General features: G+C 34.1%; 2 protein-coding genes across 2 annotated transcripts; both read left to right on the plus strand.

Moving 5' to 3' along the window:
- The first annotated feature begins 4,544 nt into the window (after positions 1 to 4,544).
- Positions 4,545 to 5,945, plus strand: LOC110919590. The gene is made up of 2 exons (XM_022163861.1): positions 4,545 to 5,728; positions 5,819 to 5,945. The coding sequence occupies exons 1-2, from the start codon at positions 4,545 to 4,547 to the stop codon at positions 5,943 to 5,945; spliced, it is 1,311 nt and encodes a 436-aa protein (XP_022019553.1).
- A 9,628-nt stretch (positions 5,946 to 15,573) lies between these two features.
- On the plus strand, positions 15,574 to 19,976 carry LOC110919589 (zinc finger MYM-type protein 1-like). The gene is made up of 3 exons (XM_022163860.1): positions 15,574 to 15,667; positions 19,030 to 19,403; positions 19,542 to 19,976. The coding sequence occupies exons 1-3, from the start codon at positions 15,574 to 15,576 to the stop codon at positions 19,974 to 19,976; spliced, it is 903 nt and encodes a 300-aa protein (XP_022019552.1).
- Positions 19,977 to 20,283: the final 307 nt, after the last annotated feature.

The following is a 20,283-nucleotide window of genomic DNA, read 5'->3' on the forward strand; positions in this document are numbered from 1 at the left end:
TGGTATAATGCCCCGTTAATTGGCCAAAAGAATCTCACCAGACGTTTGATTTAGAACGCCCTAAGTAAAATAGTTAAAAAAGGGTAGCGGCGCAGCTTGTTGCCCGTTTACCAACTATCTCGATGTAAATTTTAATAATTAATAGTTAAAAAAAATTAGTAAAATTTTGAAGAAAAATGCTCATGGGGGCGGTAGAGGGGCATTATGGGGCTTTTTTGGGGGGGGGGGGGGTGGTGGGACGGCAAAAAACCCCACTACAGGTGGTCACCATATGGAGTTTGTTTGGCGATAGGAAGACGGATTAAAGAGTGTGTCGGGGCTGACGAGTTTGTTTGGTGACCAGAAGACTGATCAACGGGTGGCCGATGTCTTTGTTGGAGGTTTATAACTTATAAGCAGTGGTGCATATCAAGGAGGAATGTGACAAGATGTTGAAATTGTGATCAAAGAAAGGTTGAATCTATTTACCATCAAGCGAAGTGTAACGGGAAACAAAAAGGTTACGACTAAGGGTGGCAAAATGGGTGGATTGGGCAGGTTTGGGTAAATCGGTTAGGGTGGATATGGGTTAGAATGGGTTTATTTAGAAATGAGTTAGAATAGGTTTAGGTCATCAAGAAGGATTTGGGCATGAAAGGCTAAAAATATAAATAAATAAAAAAATCAAAAAAATTAAAAAAATAAAAAAAAGTAAGAAATCAAAAAAATTAATAAAAAATATAAATTTGCTGAAAAATAAAAAAATTCTAAAAAATAAAAAAAAATCTAAAAAATCAAAAAAAAATTAAAAAAAAAGCCTGTAAAAAATTCAGAAAATTATAAAAAGTCAAAAACATCCTAAAACATCAAAAAAAACAAGAAAATCAAAAAATTTCTAAAAAAATAAAAAAAGTTCTAGAAATTCTAAAAAATCTAAAAAATTTTAAAAAATCTTAAAAATTCAAAAAAATCCGAAAAATAAAAAAAAAAATCAAAAAGAATCCTAAGAAGTAAAAGAAATAAAAAAAATTGTAAACATTCAAAAAAATTCTAAAAAGTCAAAAAAAATAAAAAAAACCCAAAAAATATAAAAAATATAAAAAATCAAAAAATTCTAAAAAATTAAAAAAACAAAAAATCATAAAATTTCTAAAAAATTCTAAAAATTCTAATAACCCAAAAAAAATAAAAAATCAAAGAAGTTAAAAAAATCCAAAAAATTCTAAAAAATAAAAAAAAGTCATAAAAATTCTAAAATATCCAAAAAATCCTAAAAAATAAAAAAATCTTAAAAATCCTAAAAAATTTAGATTTTTTTTTGGATTTTTGTATTATTTTTTTATTTTTTAGAATTTTTTGGATTTTTTAGAATTTTATGTTATTAAAAGTTTTTTTATTTTTTAAATTTTTTTTGGATTTTTTAGAATTTTTATGATTTTTTAGAATTTTTTTGGATTTTTAGAGTTTGTTGGATTTTTTTTTTAAGTTTAGATTTTTTATTTTTTAGAATTTTTAGATTTTTATTATTTTTTTTGCTTTTCTAGAATTTTCCTGATTTTTTAGAATTTTTTTGATTTTTTAGAATTTTTTGATTTTTTATTATTTTTTTGATATTTTAGAATTTTTTTTGATACTTATTATTTTTTAGAATTTTTTTATTTTTTAGATTTTTTATTTTATTTTTTTTTTTGATATTTTTAGATTTTTGTTTTGATTTTTTAGAGTTTTTTTTTATTTTTTAGAATTTTTTATTTTTTAGAATTTCTTAAAGTTTTTTTGATTTTTTAGAATTGTTATTTTTCTTTTTAAAGTTATCCATTTACCCAACGTAATACCTATTCTACCCAAGAATTATTTTAAGCAGGTATCATATAACCCATCCTGACCCATTTTTAATTATTTCTTAACCCATCCTAACACATCCTCATTTTTAAAATGACCCAAAATAACGCAAAAAACCCAAGTGAGTTTTTATTGTCAGGCCTAGGTACAACTATAAAGGGGAACAACTCACTAGTGTGTTCCAGTTCTACCCGCAACAAACTACACCATCTGGGTCGTGAAGATCAAAGTAGTTTTCAATATCCATTAGATTTGGTTGGTAATTGAACCAAGATCAAAAACCAATCCAAAGAAGAACAATATGGAGATTGTGTATTTGTTTTAGGCTTTGCTGGAAGAGCTCATGTTACAAGTTGCTTAGGGTGCGTTTGGTTCGCAGGAATTCAATGGAATTTAAGGGAATTGGAATTTGAATTTCTATCTCTTAAGATGTTTGGTTCACAGAATTTGATGGAATTGGAATCCCAATTCCAATCTCCATGCGTTTGGTTGACAATAGAATTGGAATTTGAATTAGGCATGAATTCCTTCAAATTCCTTTAACTAAAGGAATTCAAAATCCTTCCTATATGTGAATGAATTAAAGTAAATTCATTGGAACTTCGACCGTTTCGACCCACACCGTTTCAACCCGTACTGTTTCGATCTGTACCGTTTCAACCCGTATTGTTTCGAATTGAACCGTTTCGACCCGTACTGTTTCGTCCCGAACCGTTTCGACGCGAACCCGTTTCGACGCGAACCCGTTTCGACGCGAACCCGTTTCGACGCGTACCATTTCGACCCATGCCATTTCGACCGGAACCGTTTCGACGCGAATCGTTTCGACCCAAACCGTTTCGACCCGTACCGTTTCGACGCATACCGTTTCGAAGCTTACTGTTTCGACCAGAACCGTTTCGAATCGAACCTTTTCGACGCGAACCGTTTCGACCCGAACCGTTTCAACCCGAACTGGTGGTTGTGGGTGCCGGGTGATGGATTCCAATTCATTTGACAACCAAGCACAACAAAAATGGAATTGAGATTCTAATTTCCACAATTTCCAATTCCAATTGGAATGTTTAAATTCCAAATCCAATTCCTACAAATTCTAATTCCTATACAAATTCCAATTCCAAATCATTTCGTGAACCAAACGCCCCCTTAGTTTCCAAGAGCTAAAGAAATTTGGGAGGCTTTGAAGACTCATTTTGTTGGCATTGACGAGTTAAGAGAGGCAACCAGGTTCTGTTCATAATCTACAAGCAGGGTCAACAACAGGGGCTAGTTTTTCAGGTGGCAAGCGAGTTTTGAATTAAGGAAGTGTTGTTGAACAAGGGTAACTAAAGAAGTGAATCAAGAACATGGCACAAACACAAACAAATGTTGGAGATGTGTAATGAGATTTTGTAAACATCTGTTTTTGGACATGTATGTGTAATTCAACATAACTCATGATCTATTGTATAGTCTAGAGTCAATTCGCGTTATTCGGCATTATCTAAGTTAGCTAGTTTGCAAAGTTTCTAAGGTGTTTCATTATGTTATATTGATTGATATAATGGCACAAATATAGAAAAAAATCCAGTTTTATGAAAATATATAAGGGGAAAATGAATATGGGGTTGTTATGCATCTAACTTAGATGCGAAACCCATCAAAACGACGCCGTTTTGATTAAAATAAATTAAATCCCTTATATCCAAATTAATCCCCAATTCTCGATGAAGATCGTACATGCTATTCTTCTTTCTCCAAAGTGATCGATCATTGTCGGCGGTTGTTGTTCGTCATTCTCTATACGCTATTCACTTTTCTAATTGATCGAAACATGTTCTTCGTTCCTATTATTTGGCAGACGGTAGGGGCGGTTTTGGGCCTGTGCAGGTCGGGCCACTGCACAAGGCCCAAATGGACAAGGGGCCCAAATATTTTTTTTAAGTTTCTATGTGTTGTTTATTAGATCTGGTAGTTTAGAGATTAAAATAAAGCCCAACTCAATTTGATCTGATAGTCTAAAGTCCAAAACAAAAAACCCAACTCAGATTTGGGCCTCAATCCCTAAATCCACTTACGGTTGTAATACAATTTGGTCTTTTTTATGTTTCTTGTTGGCTGTGGGGGCGCAAAAAGAAAAACACAGGTGTTACAATAATATGATTCATCTCCAAGGCTCCAAGCTTGCAGCGCACGATTTCCTAAGCGATTAGGAATTGCGATATTTTGGCCGATATCATCAGTCAATCGCTCGCGGCTCCCCTCATCGGTATGGTTATGGCCGATATCATCAGTTTCGTAGTGATTTGATTTTGTTTAGAGTTTATGAAATTGAAAATAACTTTCATTCAAAAATGCAGACAATTGTCTGTGATCTTTGTTCAGAAGCTTTGTTTCAAAGTTTTTAGGTTATTTTTAAACTTTGAAATTTAAAGTGTGTGTATTTGATTGGTTGAACTTGAACTATTATGCCTTTGAAACTTGAACCAAAATAATAAAGTTGGTTGTAAACTTCTAATATAGCATTAAAATAAAAGAAGAAGTTGTTTTCATGAATTCATTTTTTCACAGTAACTTTAACTTTGAAGCACTAAATATGTTTTTGGATATTAAGCAATGTATTAGGTGTTTTTTATATACTAACGATTTAAAGAAGTCATTTTTAGGATTATGTTAGTTCATTATTTTAATGCTAACAACTTTGACAGTTAATGTTGAAACTTTGTATTTTTTTTCTAGAGATTATGCCTCCCGTTCCCAAATACAAATACATATCTGGTTGTCAAAAACGTAAAAAGAAGAAGCTAGAGGAAGAAAGAGCAAAGGCTGACAAAGGGTCGCGTATACACAATTTTTTCTCAAAACTATCTCAAACTTCTAGTTCTAATGTGGGTGAAGATAGTGCGGATGTTAATGTGGATGAAGCTAATATGGGTGAAGATGATGCTAATGTTAATGTGGATGAAGCTAATGTGGGTGAAGGTGATATCAATGCTAATTTGAATGAAGCTAATATGGGTGAAGATGATGTTAATGTTAATGTGGATGAACCTAATGTGAGCGAAGATGATGTTAGTGTGGATGTGGATGAAGCAAATGTGGGTGAAGATGATGCTAATGGTAATCCTAGTATTGATATTTTTGATCCTAGAACTTGGGATTCGCTTAATCCTAACTTGAAAAATGAATTGGTTAAGAAAGTTCCAAAAAGAGAGTTGACTATTGATAAGGGTCCCATGGATAAAGATGGAAGACAATTTTCTAAAGTCATGTATACTAGAATTCTATCAAACAGGGAGACACGTGAAAGAGAATGGCTAGTGTATTCAAAAGAGCTTGACAAACTCTTTTGTTTTTGTTGTACACTTTTTAAACAAGGGCATCCGAAAGGTGGGTTAGATAACGAAGGTTATGCGGATTGGAGGCATGCTTCTCAAAGTCTTAAAGCGCATGAAGTTAGCTTTGAACATCTCAAGAATATGCATCAATGGTTTGAAATGTGCCAAAGGTTAGAATGTAATGAAACAATTGACAAAGAAGCTTATGAGCAATTCAAAAAAGAAAGAGATTATTGGAAAGAAGTTATTTTTAGGATTATTGCTCTTGTGAAATTTCTTGCTAAACATGGACTAGCATTTCGCGAAAAATATGAAAAGTTGTATCAAAAGAGCAATGGAAACTTTTTGGGTTTGATTGAGATGTTGGAAGAGTTTGACCCGATTATGAAAGAGCATGTGCAGCGTATCATGAGTGATGAACTCCATGTACATTATCTTGGGCATAACATTCAAAACGAGTTGATACAATTACTAGCTCATCAGATTAGAACAGAAATCATCACGAAGATAAAGGAAGCAAAGTATTACTCCATAATACTTGATTGCACCCCCGATACAAGCCACCAAGAACTAATGTCAATAATTGTGAGGTATTTGAATTTTAACTCTAATTCTAATTATGCGACCATTGAGGAATCTTTTTTTAGGTTTTTTGGTTGTTGATGATACCACCGATAAAGGACTTTTGAAGTTACGTCTAAGGAATTAGAGTCTCTTGGTCTTAATATCGGTGATATGCGTGGTCAAGGCTATGATAATGGAGCAAACATAAAGGGGAAAAAAGTGGAGTTCAAAGGAGATTCTTAGAAAAAAAAATCCTAGAGCTTTGTATAGTGCTTGTGGTTGTCATAGTCTTAACCTTGCACTGTGTGACATGGCTAACACCATTACTAAGTCTAGAGAGTTTTTGGAACAATACAACGGATTTATACGATCTTTGCCAATTCCATTAATAGGTGGCATATTTTAAAAGAAAATGTCAAAGGATTGACTTAAGTCATTGTCTACCACTCGTTGGGAAAGTCGTGTTGATAGTATTAAGTGTTGGACCTAGTTTGGCCTTAACAACTTCTTTTTACGTAATATGGCAAGTGATCTCAGTATATGTGAAAAAGATGTGCGGAAATGGAAATCAGACTTTCAAGAAACAAGACCTACAGAATTATCAAGTTTATATCACTTTGAAACAAAATAGTTTAACAAGGTGATTGTAAGATTATTATCTAATACAAATGAATCTTGAATTATGTGGGTGAGAAGAGCAGTGGAGTTTGGGTGTTTGTATGTGAATGCTAAGCTTCAAACTCAATTATCTTCTGCCTCTCGAGCCTTCTATTTATAGACGGCTGTGTACATGAATAAACATTTGTTTATTCATGCAATAAGTCCCGCATAAAGTAGCAATTTGACATATTCATTGAATCCATCATTCAAGTTGCATTTGTAATCATGATAACCAATAATGTCATGCTTCGGTCATTGGTGGCAGGATAGAGTTGTGATTTTAGACAAGTGGGGTTTTCATCAGAATTTCTGATAAACCACTTCATCAGAAATTCTGGTGAACATATCATCAGAAAGTCTGATGATCAGAATCGTCAGAAACTGATGATATTTCATCAGAAATATCATCAGATCCATCATAAATGACCTTCTCTGATAATCCAAATCAACTCTTGATCAACTTGTGATTCTTTGAAGTAGATGTTTTGCATTTCTGTTGTCCCATCTGATCTTCTTTTTCTTGTTGTGATCTTCGGGACTGTTATCTCTTCAGAGATCCAGTTGATTGAGATTTTCTACAATACTTACAAATAAAGTTTCCTAACAGATTCCCCCTAAGTATTGTAAGAAAATGAACTACCTCTATCCAATGTAAACAACTTTTAACTAATTCTTGAAAAGAAAAATCAAGCAACTAAGTTTCAGAAACATAAAACATAAACAAACCAACCATTGTTCCAAAAAACTTTAAATATTGTTCAAAAATAGCAATATCTCATCAAATCATTAATTGATCTTCACTCCACCTCTGTATTTGTCTCCTGGTTTCAGCTTTTTCTTGTGATCAATTGCTTTTTGAGTTTCCTTGTACATTGACTTGTACCATCCTCTTGCTTCCATCCAGTTTTCAATACAATCTTCAATTGTTTTTCTCAGCTGTTCATTGTTCTTTCCCTTCTTCTTAAGCTGCTCTTGTTTCTCATTTATGCAGTTTCTTATATATTTTAAAGTTTGGTTTGAATACCTGCAAATTTCACTGATTTTGAATAGAGCTTTCTCTTCAATAGCATCTTTGAAGACTGCACATATTTCTGGTGTATCAAAGATTGCTCCAGTTCTTTCTAATTTCGAAGGAATTTCTGCTGGAATTGATGTGTTGGGAGGAGGTATTAACACTTTGGTGCTATACTCAAAATTGATACATAGATCAAAGTCTGCCAGTGCTTCTCTTTTGTATACCCTTGCTCCTGCACTTTTAAGACTATCAAGGGCTCTTCTGATCACCACTGAACTACCTTTCCATTCATCAATGATATTCTTCATTTTGACTATATCCATTGGGTGAACATCATCAGCCAGATCTGCATCAGTAACCTTTTGAACATTTTTATCTTTTCTGATCAGGGTATACTTGTTTTGACTCTCATTTCCTAATATGCCTCCTCCAGTGGTCAAAGTATCAATTCTTTCAATAGATACTATTGGATTGGTCAAGTGTTTGTGCAACATTACCCAGCTACCATTGTTTCTTTCTTCAATAATACTCTTACTCATTGGTGAGGGTGGCCTTGTTGGGTTGTCTTCTGGACTTTTCCAATAGTAGTGCTTTAGATGTTCTTCCGGATACATGATTGTGTGAAGATCACCTTCCAGCACCATTGATTCTTTGATGTTGCCTTCTGAATCTTCTCTCATTATTTTTCTTGGCCTTTTTGAAGAGGTCACTTCATGTTCCATTCTTCTCTTCTCTTTTGTATCCATCCTTATGCTTAATTATGTTTCTCCAGTGATGGTTGTAGAAGATGGTTGAACTGGAACACGTTCTTTCTGTTGGATCTTTGAAGTGTCTGACTTTGGGACATTTGGTGGAGGACCCATGGGTAACTTTTGTTTATCTGGAGGTGGACCCATGGTCTGCTTCTGTTTTTGAGCTGTTGAAGTTTCTGTTTGCTTGGTTTGTTCTTGTTGAATGGTTTCTGTTTGATGAGTTTCTGACCCTTTTGCTTGTTTTTCTTGTGGAATTGGAGCTTTTAGTTCATGAAGATCAACTTTTGCCAGTGTGGCAACATTGTACTGCAATCTTTTTACTAATAAGTGGATATTAGTAAGAGCTTGAGTATTTGTTTCTTCTTGCTTCTTCATCTTCTGAAACTCCTGACTTTCCTTATTTCTTTGTGCAGTTAATTCCATTAATAGTTTCTCAAAAGCCTCAGCCATGCTGCTGTTGTTGGCTCTGAGAAACTGTATTTCTTCAAGAATCTTTCCTGAACTTGAACTTTCTCCTGCAGTTGCAACCTCAGTCATCTTTTTCTTGATATTACACAGTTCTTTAAGAGCTTTCTCAATTTCTGATGAGCTCTCTTTGTTTCCTGCAGATTTTTGAATTGTTTTGAGAGCTGCATTATTTTCTTCTGTTTGTTTCTGCACAGTTTTGACAGTTTCTGATAAAACCTTGATTTATGATTTTTGATTTCTGATTTCTTTCAGTATTAGATCAAGTTTTTCTTCTGTGGCTGTTTTCACAGTAACAGTTATGTCTTCAAGTTCCTTGTGAAGTTGTTTAGGGGACATAGATTGATGTCCTTGGGAAATAGGAGAAACAACAGATGTTTCTCTTCTAACACCAGCAGAAAACACATTTTCTGATGTTCTGAGGTTAAGAGGATTGGAAGAATCCAAATTCTCTGTTTCCTCACCAGAAAATTGAAACAAATTCAAGTCCTGGTTTTCCTCATATCCTTGAACCCTTTCAGGTTCTCCATGAGTTGTTGAGAAACTCTTATTTTTCTCATCCAGGTTTCCTTGATCAGTAGACTGATCTCCACCTGTTGCCACCACATTTTCCTCCTCAGAATCTGATTTAGAAAATGGGTCTTTGGATTGACTTTGTTTTGTGGAAACAGTACCTTTATGTAAAATTTCATATTTTCCTTGAATTGATTCATCAGAATCACTCTCAGAAAAATGAAATAAATTCAGTTTGGAGTGTTGTTCACCTGTTTCTCCCATATGTGAGTCTTCAGCATGATGTTCTTCTGCCACAGGACTCATATTCACATCTTTATCAATTGGATGAGGATCAGATTCACCCTGCTGCTCCATTCTTAGTGTGCTTGACTCTTGTGCATCATGCTCCATGGGGGATACATTTTCAAAACTTTCTTTGTTTTCTGCCTGTTTGCTCAACATCTTCAGATATTCTGCTCTGTATGGTGAGTCTTCTGGTATCAGAAGCATCATACTTTCTGACATAATGGGTACATCAAAATCTGACTTCCAAGACCCTGCAGAAATTATGACTGACAGAATTCTGGGGAATGGTAGATGTGAATCTATCTTTCCAGTTTTAGTCAGAATTGATCTTTTGATCAGATTAAATATTTATGTTCCATAATCAATATTCAACCCAGTTATGAAGCTGAACATGATTGTCATAATATTCATATTTATCTGATCTGTACCTCCAATCTTTGATGATAAACATTTGTTCAGTATCTCCATTAACACTTGCCAGAAGGCAGGTAGCTTGTTTCTCTTGAATTCATTGATCTTTGAAATCTTTGCCTTGCAGCCCATTACAGCATCAAGTTGTTCGAACATGTATTCTTTTTCTTGTGCTTCTTCATAGTCTTGATTTAAGGGTAGTTCCAAGCATTCCCTTATTTTCTCCGGTGAGATTGTAATGAAGATATTTTCCCACACATGTGCTGTCAGCTCCATTTGATTTGATATTGTGAGAGTTTTCACAACTTGTTGTAGAAGTCTTTCTAGTACCTCTCTGGTCTTTGTAAGAGCATGAGCTATTGGGCTTCTGATCAGAAATTCAATGAGAATCTGACACTTCACATCATATTGTTCAATGTTAGCATTCATTGCTTCATTGTTGATCTTTAATGGAAGATATTCAGCTTCAGTAATTAAAGGAACAGAGTGTTCAGTTGGAGGGGTGTTGATGTTGGTAGCAGCCATTGACAATCTGGATTTTTGTTTTGAAAAAGGGTTTTAGGGCTTCGGGTTTGAAGGTTAAAGATGGATTTCTCAGTTTTCGAATGATGTATTTATAGTGAATAGGGACAAAGATTTTTGAGTGTTTTTCATGGGTTGTTTGTATTCAAGGTGGTTTATGACACTTTAATGATGTTTTAATCTTTTAAAGAGACAACTGTTTTTAAAAGAAACCTTTGGTTTATCTCTAATTTAATGTATATCCCTCTTTTTTAAGGATAATTAGAGATTCCAACGATTTAAATGGATAAACGCTAGTATCCAACTTGCACCTTTTCTTTATGTGGGACCCCTTTTGTTTAAAAAGGTCCAGTCGAAACCTTTTCTTCAATTATGTACATTCCCATGTTGTCCTTTCAATGATATATATTAGAAAGTCTTTAAGTAATTCTTGGAGAGTTGAATTTCTCATATATATCATCAGAAAGCATTTGATTCATTTATAGAATTTTGAATCAACAATTTTTTTTTTAAATTGAGAGGGAATGAGTAGAGTTTGAAGAATTTTTACTTACCTTGAATTTGTGAACTCCGCACCTTTGTTCTGATGTATCAGGAAGTCTTTGTCATATAGCTTGTTCCAATCCTTAGAAAAAAAATTTGAAAGAAACTTATCTAAAAATAATTTAGATGTTTTATAAGTTCCTTTGTATCTGGTTAAAGTCATGTTTCTTTTTTGTTTGAATAATCAAACTTTCCCGTTTGTCAAAAGAAATTTTCTTTTGACGTATTCATCAAATTTTCAGGTTATCTGGTGATTTGAACAGATTCTGATGGTTTAATGAGGTTTCTAATAAATCCTATCAGATTGTGGTGATTTGCTAAATCCTATCAGATTTCATTTGATTTTTACCAGATTTTCCTTGTTTTTTTTTATCAGACAAGATTTCTTAGTTCCCCCTAGACCTATTGACATATATAAGTAACATGTACTTAAGATAAACTTAATATATTAGTAAACAAAAGACAGTTAAACACAAACAGGTAAAACAAAAAAAAAACAAGTAAACACTAACTACTCATCCTCCTCATCCAACACGTTATACATGCACTTCACATATAACCAGAGACTGGTTATCCTTCCTGTGTGATTGGTTGATGGAACCAGGGAAGCAACTCTTAAGTTTTCTTGAAGTGCCAGCTCAGCTCTAGTATAACAGCTTCTTACTCCTCCAAAGTCCAGCTGACTTGTGATCACCTTGGTTACAAAGCGGGGGAAGATCAGAAAAGGGTTACGGTCATGGACGTTTGCTTCTAAGTCTCTCATGAGAAACTCAGCATAGTTGTAAGGTTTTTCCTGTACAACAGCATGAACCACTTCCATCATCCTATGAGACAGCTCGTTAAAGTGTCCAGTCTTTTTAGAAAAGCAAACACTTAGCTGTGTTACCAGATACTGGAAAGGTGGTATAAACCCGGATTTGCAAACTTGCCTTGACACGTTGTTTGAATGATAACCCATTTCTATCAAGGTTCGTTGCACCTCTGCCTTATCCAGTATGGTGACTTCTTGATCAACACCCAATCGGAGGACATCTCTGAGTGTTTCCTCCTTTAGGGTGATTTTTACCCCCATAACCTCACTATTTATCCACATGGAAGTGCCACTCATAACGATTTGAACATTCCACCAGAACTCTTGAAGAAGTTCTGGATATATAGTGATATGTGTTGATACAGCAAAGCCCAAAGGACTTCGCATGATCATATTATATACAAACCTGCAGTCCTCCCATGCAGGTCCTTCCAAGTTAGATCTTAGCCTGAGATTATGATTTTTGTGAAGGTTGAGAGAGAATTGGTTAGTTTCCATTGATTTTGGGTGACCCATTTGAAATAAGAAGTTTTCTGATGACAGGATTTTGAAGAGATGATTTTGTTGTGAAGAATGTCTTTTTCAGGTTGTTAATATTTATAGATGAAAGTGATAGTTTCATATTAACATTTTAAAAAGGTTTTTCTTTTCATCTCTCCATTTAAGACGATGTCTATTGCAGTGAATATGACAGTCTACAAAGCCCTTTGTGTGAGTAAGCATTCAATAGCTAGGCGGCTATTTTTATAGCTCCTAATCATTTTGGTGCTTACGTGTTACTCTTAAACTCCTTATGACAGAATGACGTTGCATGAGTTGAAAATGTAAGATAAAAATTAATTTTTCTGCAAAAAAAAAAAAAAAAATTGTGACGATTGAATTTTCTGGATTTAATTTTATCTTCATGCACACATTCCCCCTTTTGGTTTTTTTTAATAAAATACAAAAAACAACAAAAATTAAACTAGGTACAACTATGAATTTATACAAATGGAATATGTATGAAGATATGGACCCTTGATGATTAATGATTGTTCTGCAGTTTAAACAAAATTTCTGATGAGTATCAGAATTTCTGATGTTTTCATCAGATTTTTTGATATTTCTTCAGAATTTCTGATAAATCATCACATTCATTGATGATCTATTAGACCTTCTGATGTTCCATCAAATAGATGGGTTTCTTCATCAGAACTTTGTTTAATTGTCCTTTTATTATTGGTCTTTTAATGATCATCAATTTGGTTTTCATTTTGTGTTGCTTTTATTTCTGAAAAATTTTCATCTTTTAAGTTAACCATGCCCAGTTTGCTGATCAAAAAGTTATGTCTCTTTTCATCAAGAGGTTTAGTAAAGATATCAGCAATTTGGTTTTCAGTTGGAACAAAATACATTTCAATGTTACCTTTCTCCACATGATCTTTTATGAAGTGATATCTGACATCTATGTGTTTGGTTCTTGAGTGATGAACTGGATTTTCTGTTATTGCAATTGCACTCTTTGAATCACATAGAATTGGGATTTTTGTCAGATTTACTCCATAATCATTCAGTTGAGTTTGCATCCACAGCACTTGTGAACAGCAACTTGCTGCTGCAACATATTCTGATTCTGCTGTTCATGTGGCAACACAGTTTTGCTTCTTTCTTACCCAACATACCAATTTTTCCCCCAAGATTTGACAAGCGCCAGATGTGCTTTTTCTGTCAATCTTACACCCTGCATAATCTGCATCTGTGTATGCAATTAATTCAAGGTTTGTATCCTTTGGATACCAGAGACCAAGTTCTGAAGTGCCTTTTAGATATTTGAAAACCCTTTTTACAGCTTTTAAGTGGGATTCTTTAGGATCACATTGATATCTGGCCAGAAAGCATGTAGCAAACATGATATCTGGTCTGCTTGCAGTCAAATATAGCAATGACCCTATCATTCCTCTATAGGTTTTAATATCTACACTTATTCCATCTTTATCAGAATCTAATTTGTTCCCTGTTGCTATGGGAGTTTTTGAAACAGAGCAGTTTTCAAGTGAATATTTTTGTAGAATTGTTTTCACATATTTTGATTGACTGAAAAATATTCCATCAATTCTTTGTTTGACTTGTAACCCTAAGAAAAAGGTTAATTCACCCATCATACTCATTTCAAAATGGCTGGTCATCAATTTTTGAAACTTTTTGCAAAATTTTTCATTTATTGATCCAAATATAATGTCATCAACATATACCTGAACCAACAAGGTATGACCTTTGTGTGTTTTGAGAAAAAGTGTGGTGTCAATAGTACCTTTGGTAAATCCAGAATTGATTAAGAAGTTTGATAATGTTTCATACCAGGCTCTAGGAGGTTGCTTCAATCCATATAAGGCTTTGTTTAATCTATAAACATGATTTTGAAATTTTGGATCAACAAAGCCTTCTGGTTGTTGCACATAAACTTCTTCTTCAATTTTACCATTCAGGAAAGCTGATTTCACATCCATTTGATAAACTTTGAAATCCTTGGATGCAGCATAAGCAAGAAAAATTCTTACAGCTTCTAATCTAGCTACTGGTGCAAAAGTTTCATCATAATCAATACCTTCTTGTTGACAGTAACCTTTGACCACTAACCTTGCTTTGTTCCTGGTGATCATGTCATTCTCATCAGATTTATTCCTGTATACCCATTTTCAGCCTTTGACAGATTTGTCTTTAGGCTTGGGTACCAGATCCCATACCTTGCTCTTTTCGAATTGATCCAGCTCTTCTTGCATAGCTTGTATCCAGCCTGGGTCATTTAGAGCTTCTTTGGAAGATTTGGGTTCTATTTTGCTCAAGAACCCAGCATATGCACATTCATGTGCAGTTGCGGATCTTGTTCTCACACCATCAGTTGGATTGCCAATGATATCAGAATGAACATGCCCTTTGATCCATCTTAACCTGTTGTGAACAATTGTTGGTTCTGATGGATTTGAAGTTTCCCCCTGTTCAGTTGCCTTTGTTGGGTGTAATGCACCAGAATTTTGATTTTCTGATGTGCTATTGACTTGTTCTGCAGGGTTAGTACATGATATTTCTGATGATTTATATGTGAGAGATTTATCATGTTCTAGAAAATCTTCTGATATCATTTCAAAGAGATGCTCATAATTTTCTTGTTTGTCAGAAAAATTTATTTCTTTCATGTATTCATCAGAAACCTCAGTTTCTGATGAGTCATCAAATAAGACATATAAACTTTCTCTGATTGTCCTTGTGTTAAGAATAAAGATTCCATAAGCTTTTGAGGACAAAGAATATCCAAGAAAAATACCTTTTTCTGCTTTTCTGTCAAATTTTTCAAGGCTTTCAAAATCATTGAAAACAAAGCATCTACAACCAAATGTGTGTAAAAATTTTACACTTGGAATCCTTCCATTTATAATGTTGTAAGGTGTTTTGTTTAGCCTTTTGTTGCTAAGGGTTCTGTTTTGAGTAAAACATGCATTTGCAATTGCTTCTACCCAAAAGTGAGTGGGCATTTTGGCATAGGCAAGCATTGTTCTGGCAGCTTCTACTAAGGTTCTATTTTTTCTTTCAACAACCCCATTTTGTTGAGGGGTTCTGGGAGCTGAAAAATCATGAGAGATTCCTTTACTCACAAGAAAGCTCTCAATTTTTGAATTTTTAAATTTTGTCCCATTTTCTGATCTGATCCTTCTGACTATTAATTTTAACAGGTTTTCAATTTTCTTGATAAAATTAATGATCAGATCAGGTGTTTCACTTTTCTTTCTAAAAAATTCAACCCATGTATATCTGGAAAAATCATCAACTATTACTAGTATATATTTCTTTCCAGAAAAACTTTCTGTACTTATGGGTCCACACAAATCCATGTGTAAAAGTTCCAAATTTTGTGTAATGGAAGATTCAGAAATTGATTTATGTGAGCTTCTTTTGGATTTTCTCATCTCACATGCATCACAAATTTTATCCTTTTTAGATGATATGAAAGGTAATCCTTTTACCAGACCCTTACTTGCTAGTTTGCTTAGGTTTTTGAAATTTAAGTGAGCCAGCCTTTTATGTCACAATCAACTACTTCCTTTGTTGATTTTTGAAAATAAACATAATTTTAGATGTTCATTTTCTTCTTTGAAATCAAAGTAGTAAATTGATTTTCTTATTCTTTTGCCACTTAAATATATTTTGTTATCATCCATACCTATTAGCAAGCATTTTTCTGGTAAAAATGTTACCTGAAAACCTTTGTCACAAAATTGACCACAGCTTAGCAAATTATACTCTAAGCCTTCAACATAGGCTACTCTTTCAATGGTCAAACATCCATACCTGATACATCCGTATCCCATGATCCTCCCTTTCACTCCATTTCCAAAGTTCACCATTTTACCCAGCTTTGAGACAAAGTTACTGAGTAAGCTCCTATCCCCAGTCATGTGCTTGGAGCTTCCTAAGTCGCAGTACCAGATCTGCTGCACATGATGGTCCTGAAATAGAATGGTTAGAGGTTTTTAGGTACCCGGGCATGCTTGGGTACTCTTTCTGCTGATATTTTAGTCTTATTATTTCTTCTAAATGACATTTCATCAGAATTTCTGTTATATGCTGAGCCATTAACAGAATTTTTCTTTTTCTTTTGGAGATGTTGTTGAACAAGCTTCAGTATGTCAACACACATACAAGAATCATCAGAAATTTCTGATATAGTTTCTTATGATGGAATGATGGGATAATTTTGAAAAGATAAGTGAACTGCTTCTGGAGTTTTTATAAACTCTTGATTGCATTCACTTCTTTTTGGTTCCAAGTTGGGCTTATCAAAGGAATATTCAGAACATGTTGATTTACAAGTTTTAGAATCAGATTCTGATATAAATTTATCAGAAATCTGTTGAGTTGCTTTTACAAAGACAGTAGGTTTGTTGTTACTTGTTCTTACATAACCCAAACCATCTCCTTTGTTCTTTGGAGTGGACTCAATGAAATTTATAAATTCTTTTCCTTCTTGAAAACCTCTTACATTAATTTCTTTATCATTGATTTTCTTGTAAAGATCTCTTCTTTCATTTTCATAGAACTTGATTTTAGCTCTTTGATCTAAACTTTGTTCAATAAGTAATTGGTTTTCAAGAATAATTTTATTCAAGGTCCTCTGAAACTCATCAGATTTTTTACCATCTGATTGATGTTTAACTTGCAGGTTTAAAAAATCTGACATGAGCTCATTTAGTTTGTGTTCAAGATCAAGATTGTCTAAACTTACCTGTTGTCCTGAAGTTTCTGGTATGTCTTCAGAAAGTGCCATGAGACAGAAGTTGGCCATTTCTTTTTCTTCATCAAAAGAGTCATCAGATAGCCATGTATCTGTCCCAGCAATTAAGCTGACTTCCTGTTGTTGCTTCTTAGCTTCCTCAAGCTTCTTTTCATAGTAAGCAACATCTTTCAGCTTCTTGGTCTTGCATTCTGATGCATAATGACCTTTTTGCTTGCACTTGTAGCACACCATCTCAGCCTTCCCTTTATCCTTAGATCTAACTTCTTTTTTAGATCTACCATCCATCCTCCCTCTATCACTCCTCTGGTATCTCTGGCCTCCTCCCCTCAACCTCTACTCAAATGTTTTGGTAAGCAGTGCTATAGCTTCAGCAAAAGCTGAAAAATCTGATGATGTGTCAGAAGTTTCAAAACTCTGGCTGTTTGATGGTTGTGGATCATTGGAAGTTGTTGGTCTTTGTGGGTTTGAGATAAGAGCTAAAGATCCCCCTCTTTGAATGGTTTCTTCAAATATGTCTTCCTCTCTGGGATCAAGATGCTGTATAAGTCATGAAGACTCGTGTTTCCTAGTTCTAAGGTTAAGAACAAAGTCATTGTTAGACTCCTCCATTCTCTAGGCAAAGCATCAAGAAATTTTATGTTTCTTTCATCATTTGATTTAGTTATACCAAATTTCTTTAGCTCGTTTAAAAGTTTTGTGAACCTTTGATATGTGTCATTTAACTTTTCATTAGGTAAACTTTTAAACCTTTCATAAGATGAGACGTTGTTTGTTCTCCTGTTTCTTCTCATCCTTTCTCCTCCTTCACAAAGATTTTCCAACTGATCCCATATTTCCTTGGCTGATGCACAAGCATCAACTTGTGAAAATATGTCATTGGGGATGGCCATAAATAAGAGTGATTTTGCTCTTTCATCCCCAGCTACCAGTTCCTTGTCTTCCGCGCTCCAGTTTATTTCACTTTTGGGAGCACGGGAGGCAGGGATTGCTGGTGTTTGGTCAGTTGCTGGAACTGTTGGTATATCAGTCATTGGTATATGTGGACCCCTTTCAATGGATTGAAACAGAGCTCGGTTATGACCATTAAGGAAATTGACCATCCTGATTTTCCATTGGGGGTATTCCTCTCTGACCAGAGTCGGAGGTTTAGACATAGAACCAATGTTAAAAGCATTATTCCAGGATTGAAAACTGGCCATATTTAGAAAAAAGAAGATGAGCGATTGATCGTTTGAAAATAATTTATTCAATCTGCTCTGATACCAATTGTTGGACCCAGTTTGGCCTTAACAACTTCTTTTTACGTAATATGGCAAGTGATCTCAGTAAATGTGAAAAAGATGTGCGGAAATGGAAATCAGACTTTCAAGAAACAAGACCTACAGAATTATCAAGTTTATATCACTTTGAAACAAAATATTTTAACAAGGTGATTGTAAGATTATTATCTAATACAAATGAATCTTGAATTCTGTGGGTGAGAAGAGCAATGGAGTTTGGGTGTTTGTATGTGAATGCTAAGCTTCAAACTCAATTATCTTCTGCCTCTCGAGCCTTCTATTTATAGACGGCTGTGTACATGAATAAACATTTGTTTATTCATGCAATAAGTCCTGCATAAAGTAGCAATTTGACATATTCATTGAATCCATCATTAAGTTGCATTTGTAATCATGATAACCAATAATGTCATGCTTCGGTCATTGGTGGCAGGATAGAGTTGTGATTTTAGACAAGTAGGGTTTTCATCAGAATTTCTGATAAACCACTTCATCAGAAATTCTGGTGAACATATCATCAGAAAGTCTGATGATCAGAATCGTTAGAAACTGATGATATTTCATCAGAAATATCATCAGATCCATCAGAAATGACCTTCTCTGATAATTCAAATCAACTCTTGATCAACGTGTGATTCTTTGAAGTAGATGTTTTGCATTTCTGTTGTCCCATCTGATCTTTTTCTTGTTGTGATCTTCAGGACTGTTATCTCTTCAGAGATCCAGTTGATTGAGATTTTCTACAATACTTACAAATAAAGTTTCCTAACATTAAGCCTATTAGAACTCAACTTGTAGATGTAAGAAAAGCTTTGAAAGAAGTTAGGGCTTCGGATAAAGATCCTAAAATTCAAAGCGAAGCTAAATCACTTGAAAAGCATGAGGTTGGTGACTATGAATTTTTGGTACAAATCGTGATTTGGTATGAAATATTATCAAATGTGAATGTGGTGAGCAAAAGATTACAATCAAAGGATGTGGTTCTTGATGTTGCTATTGATGAAGTGGACAAATTGATTAAATACTTCAAAAATTATAGAGAAGTGGGGTTTTCTAGGGCAATTGATGAAGCTATAGAAATTGCCAATGAATTGGGTGTTGATGCGGAATTCCCTCAAAAACGTGTGATACGTAGGAAAAAGCAATTTGATGAGAATTCAAGTGTAGAAGAAGTTATATTTTCACTCAATGAGGATTTTAAACTCAATTATTTTTTATGTATTGCAGATCAAGCTATAAGTTCTCTTGAAACAAGATTCGATCAATAACAAAAATTCGAAAAAATATATGGTTTTTTGTTTCCTAAAAAGTTAAGGACACTTGATGAAAAAGATCTTAAGTCTTGTTGTTGTCGTCTTCAAGATGCATTGAAATGTAACGAAGAATCGGACGTTGATGCTAGTGAAATTTATTTGGAGTTGAAGTTGATAAAGACATTCTTACCGAGTCACATTGTTAGCCCTATTGATGCTTTAAACAATATCTTTCGGCTAGGTGATTTTCCTAATGCTATAAATGCATATAAAGTGTTTTTGACAATTCCGGTCACAGTGGCATCGGCAGAAAGAAGCTTTTCAAAATTGAAGTTGTTGAAGTCTTATTTGCGATCGACAATGTTCCAAGAAAGACTTAATGGCTTGGCGATGATATCTATTGAAAACAAAATATTAGAAGGTATGGACTATAAAGACTTGATCGAGAGCTTTGCTTCCAAAAACACTAGGAGAGCATCACGATTTGCTTAAGTAAGTTAGTTTGATTATTTTGCTACACTACTCTTGTTTTATATATTTTTGTAACAATTAATCAATTATTGTCGTATTGTGGTTTTTGGATATATAATTCATAAGTTTATATTATACGAAGAGGGCTCAATTTTTTTGTCTTGCACGAAGCCCAAATTTTTTTTATTAATCTCGGAGACGGCCCTGGCAGGCGGTTATGCAATATCGTGTTAGTTGATTTAACATAGATTGTTTGTTACCCCCATGTCAGTTAACAGCTTTCTAATTGGTATTCTGTGTTTTTTTTGTTCTAGCATTGATTATTTAT

This window comes from Helianthus annuus, chromosome 16, assembly GCF_002127325.2.
Source record: "Helianthus annuus cultivar XRQ/B chromosome 16, HanXRQr2.0-SUNRISE, whole genome shotgun sequence".
NCBI lineage: Eukaryota > Viridiplantae > Streptophyta > Magnoliopsida > Asterales > Asteraceae > Helianthus > Helianthus annuus.

Coding starts and splice junctions, on each gene's coding strand:
- LOC110919590 (XM_022163861.1), top strand. CDS start 4,545: ATGCCTCCCGTTCCCAAATACAAATACATATCTGGTTGTCAAAAACGT. Junction 5,729..5,818: donor CTAATGTCAATAATTGTGAG/GTATTTGAATTT, acceptor CCACCGATAAAG/GACTTTTGAAGTTACGTCTA.
- LOC110919589 (XM_022163860.1), top strand. CDS start 15,574: ATGGAAGATTCAGAAATTGATTTATGTGAGCTTCTTTTGGATTTTCTC. Junction 15,668..19,029: donor CTTTTTAGATGATATGAAAG/GTAATCCTTTTA, acceptor CTCAACTTGTAG/ATGTAAGAAAAGCTTTGAAA. Junction 19,404..19,541: donor AGAATTCAAGTGTAGAAGAA/GTTATATTTTCA, acceptor TTTCCTAAAAAG/TTAAGGACACTTGATGAAAA.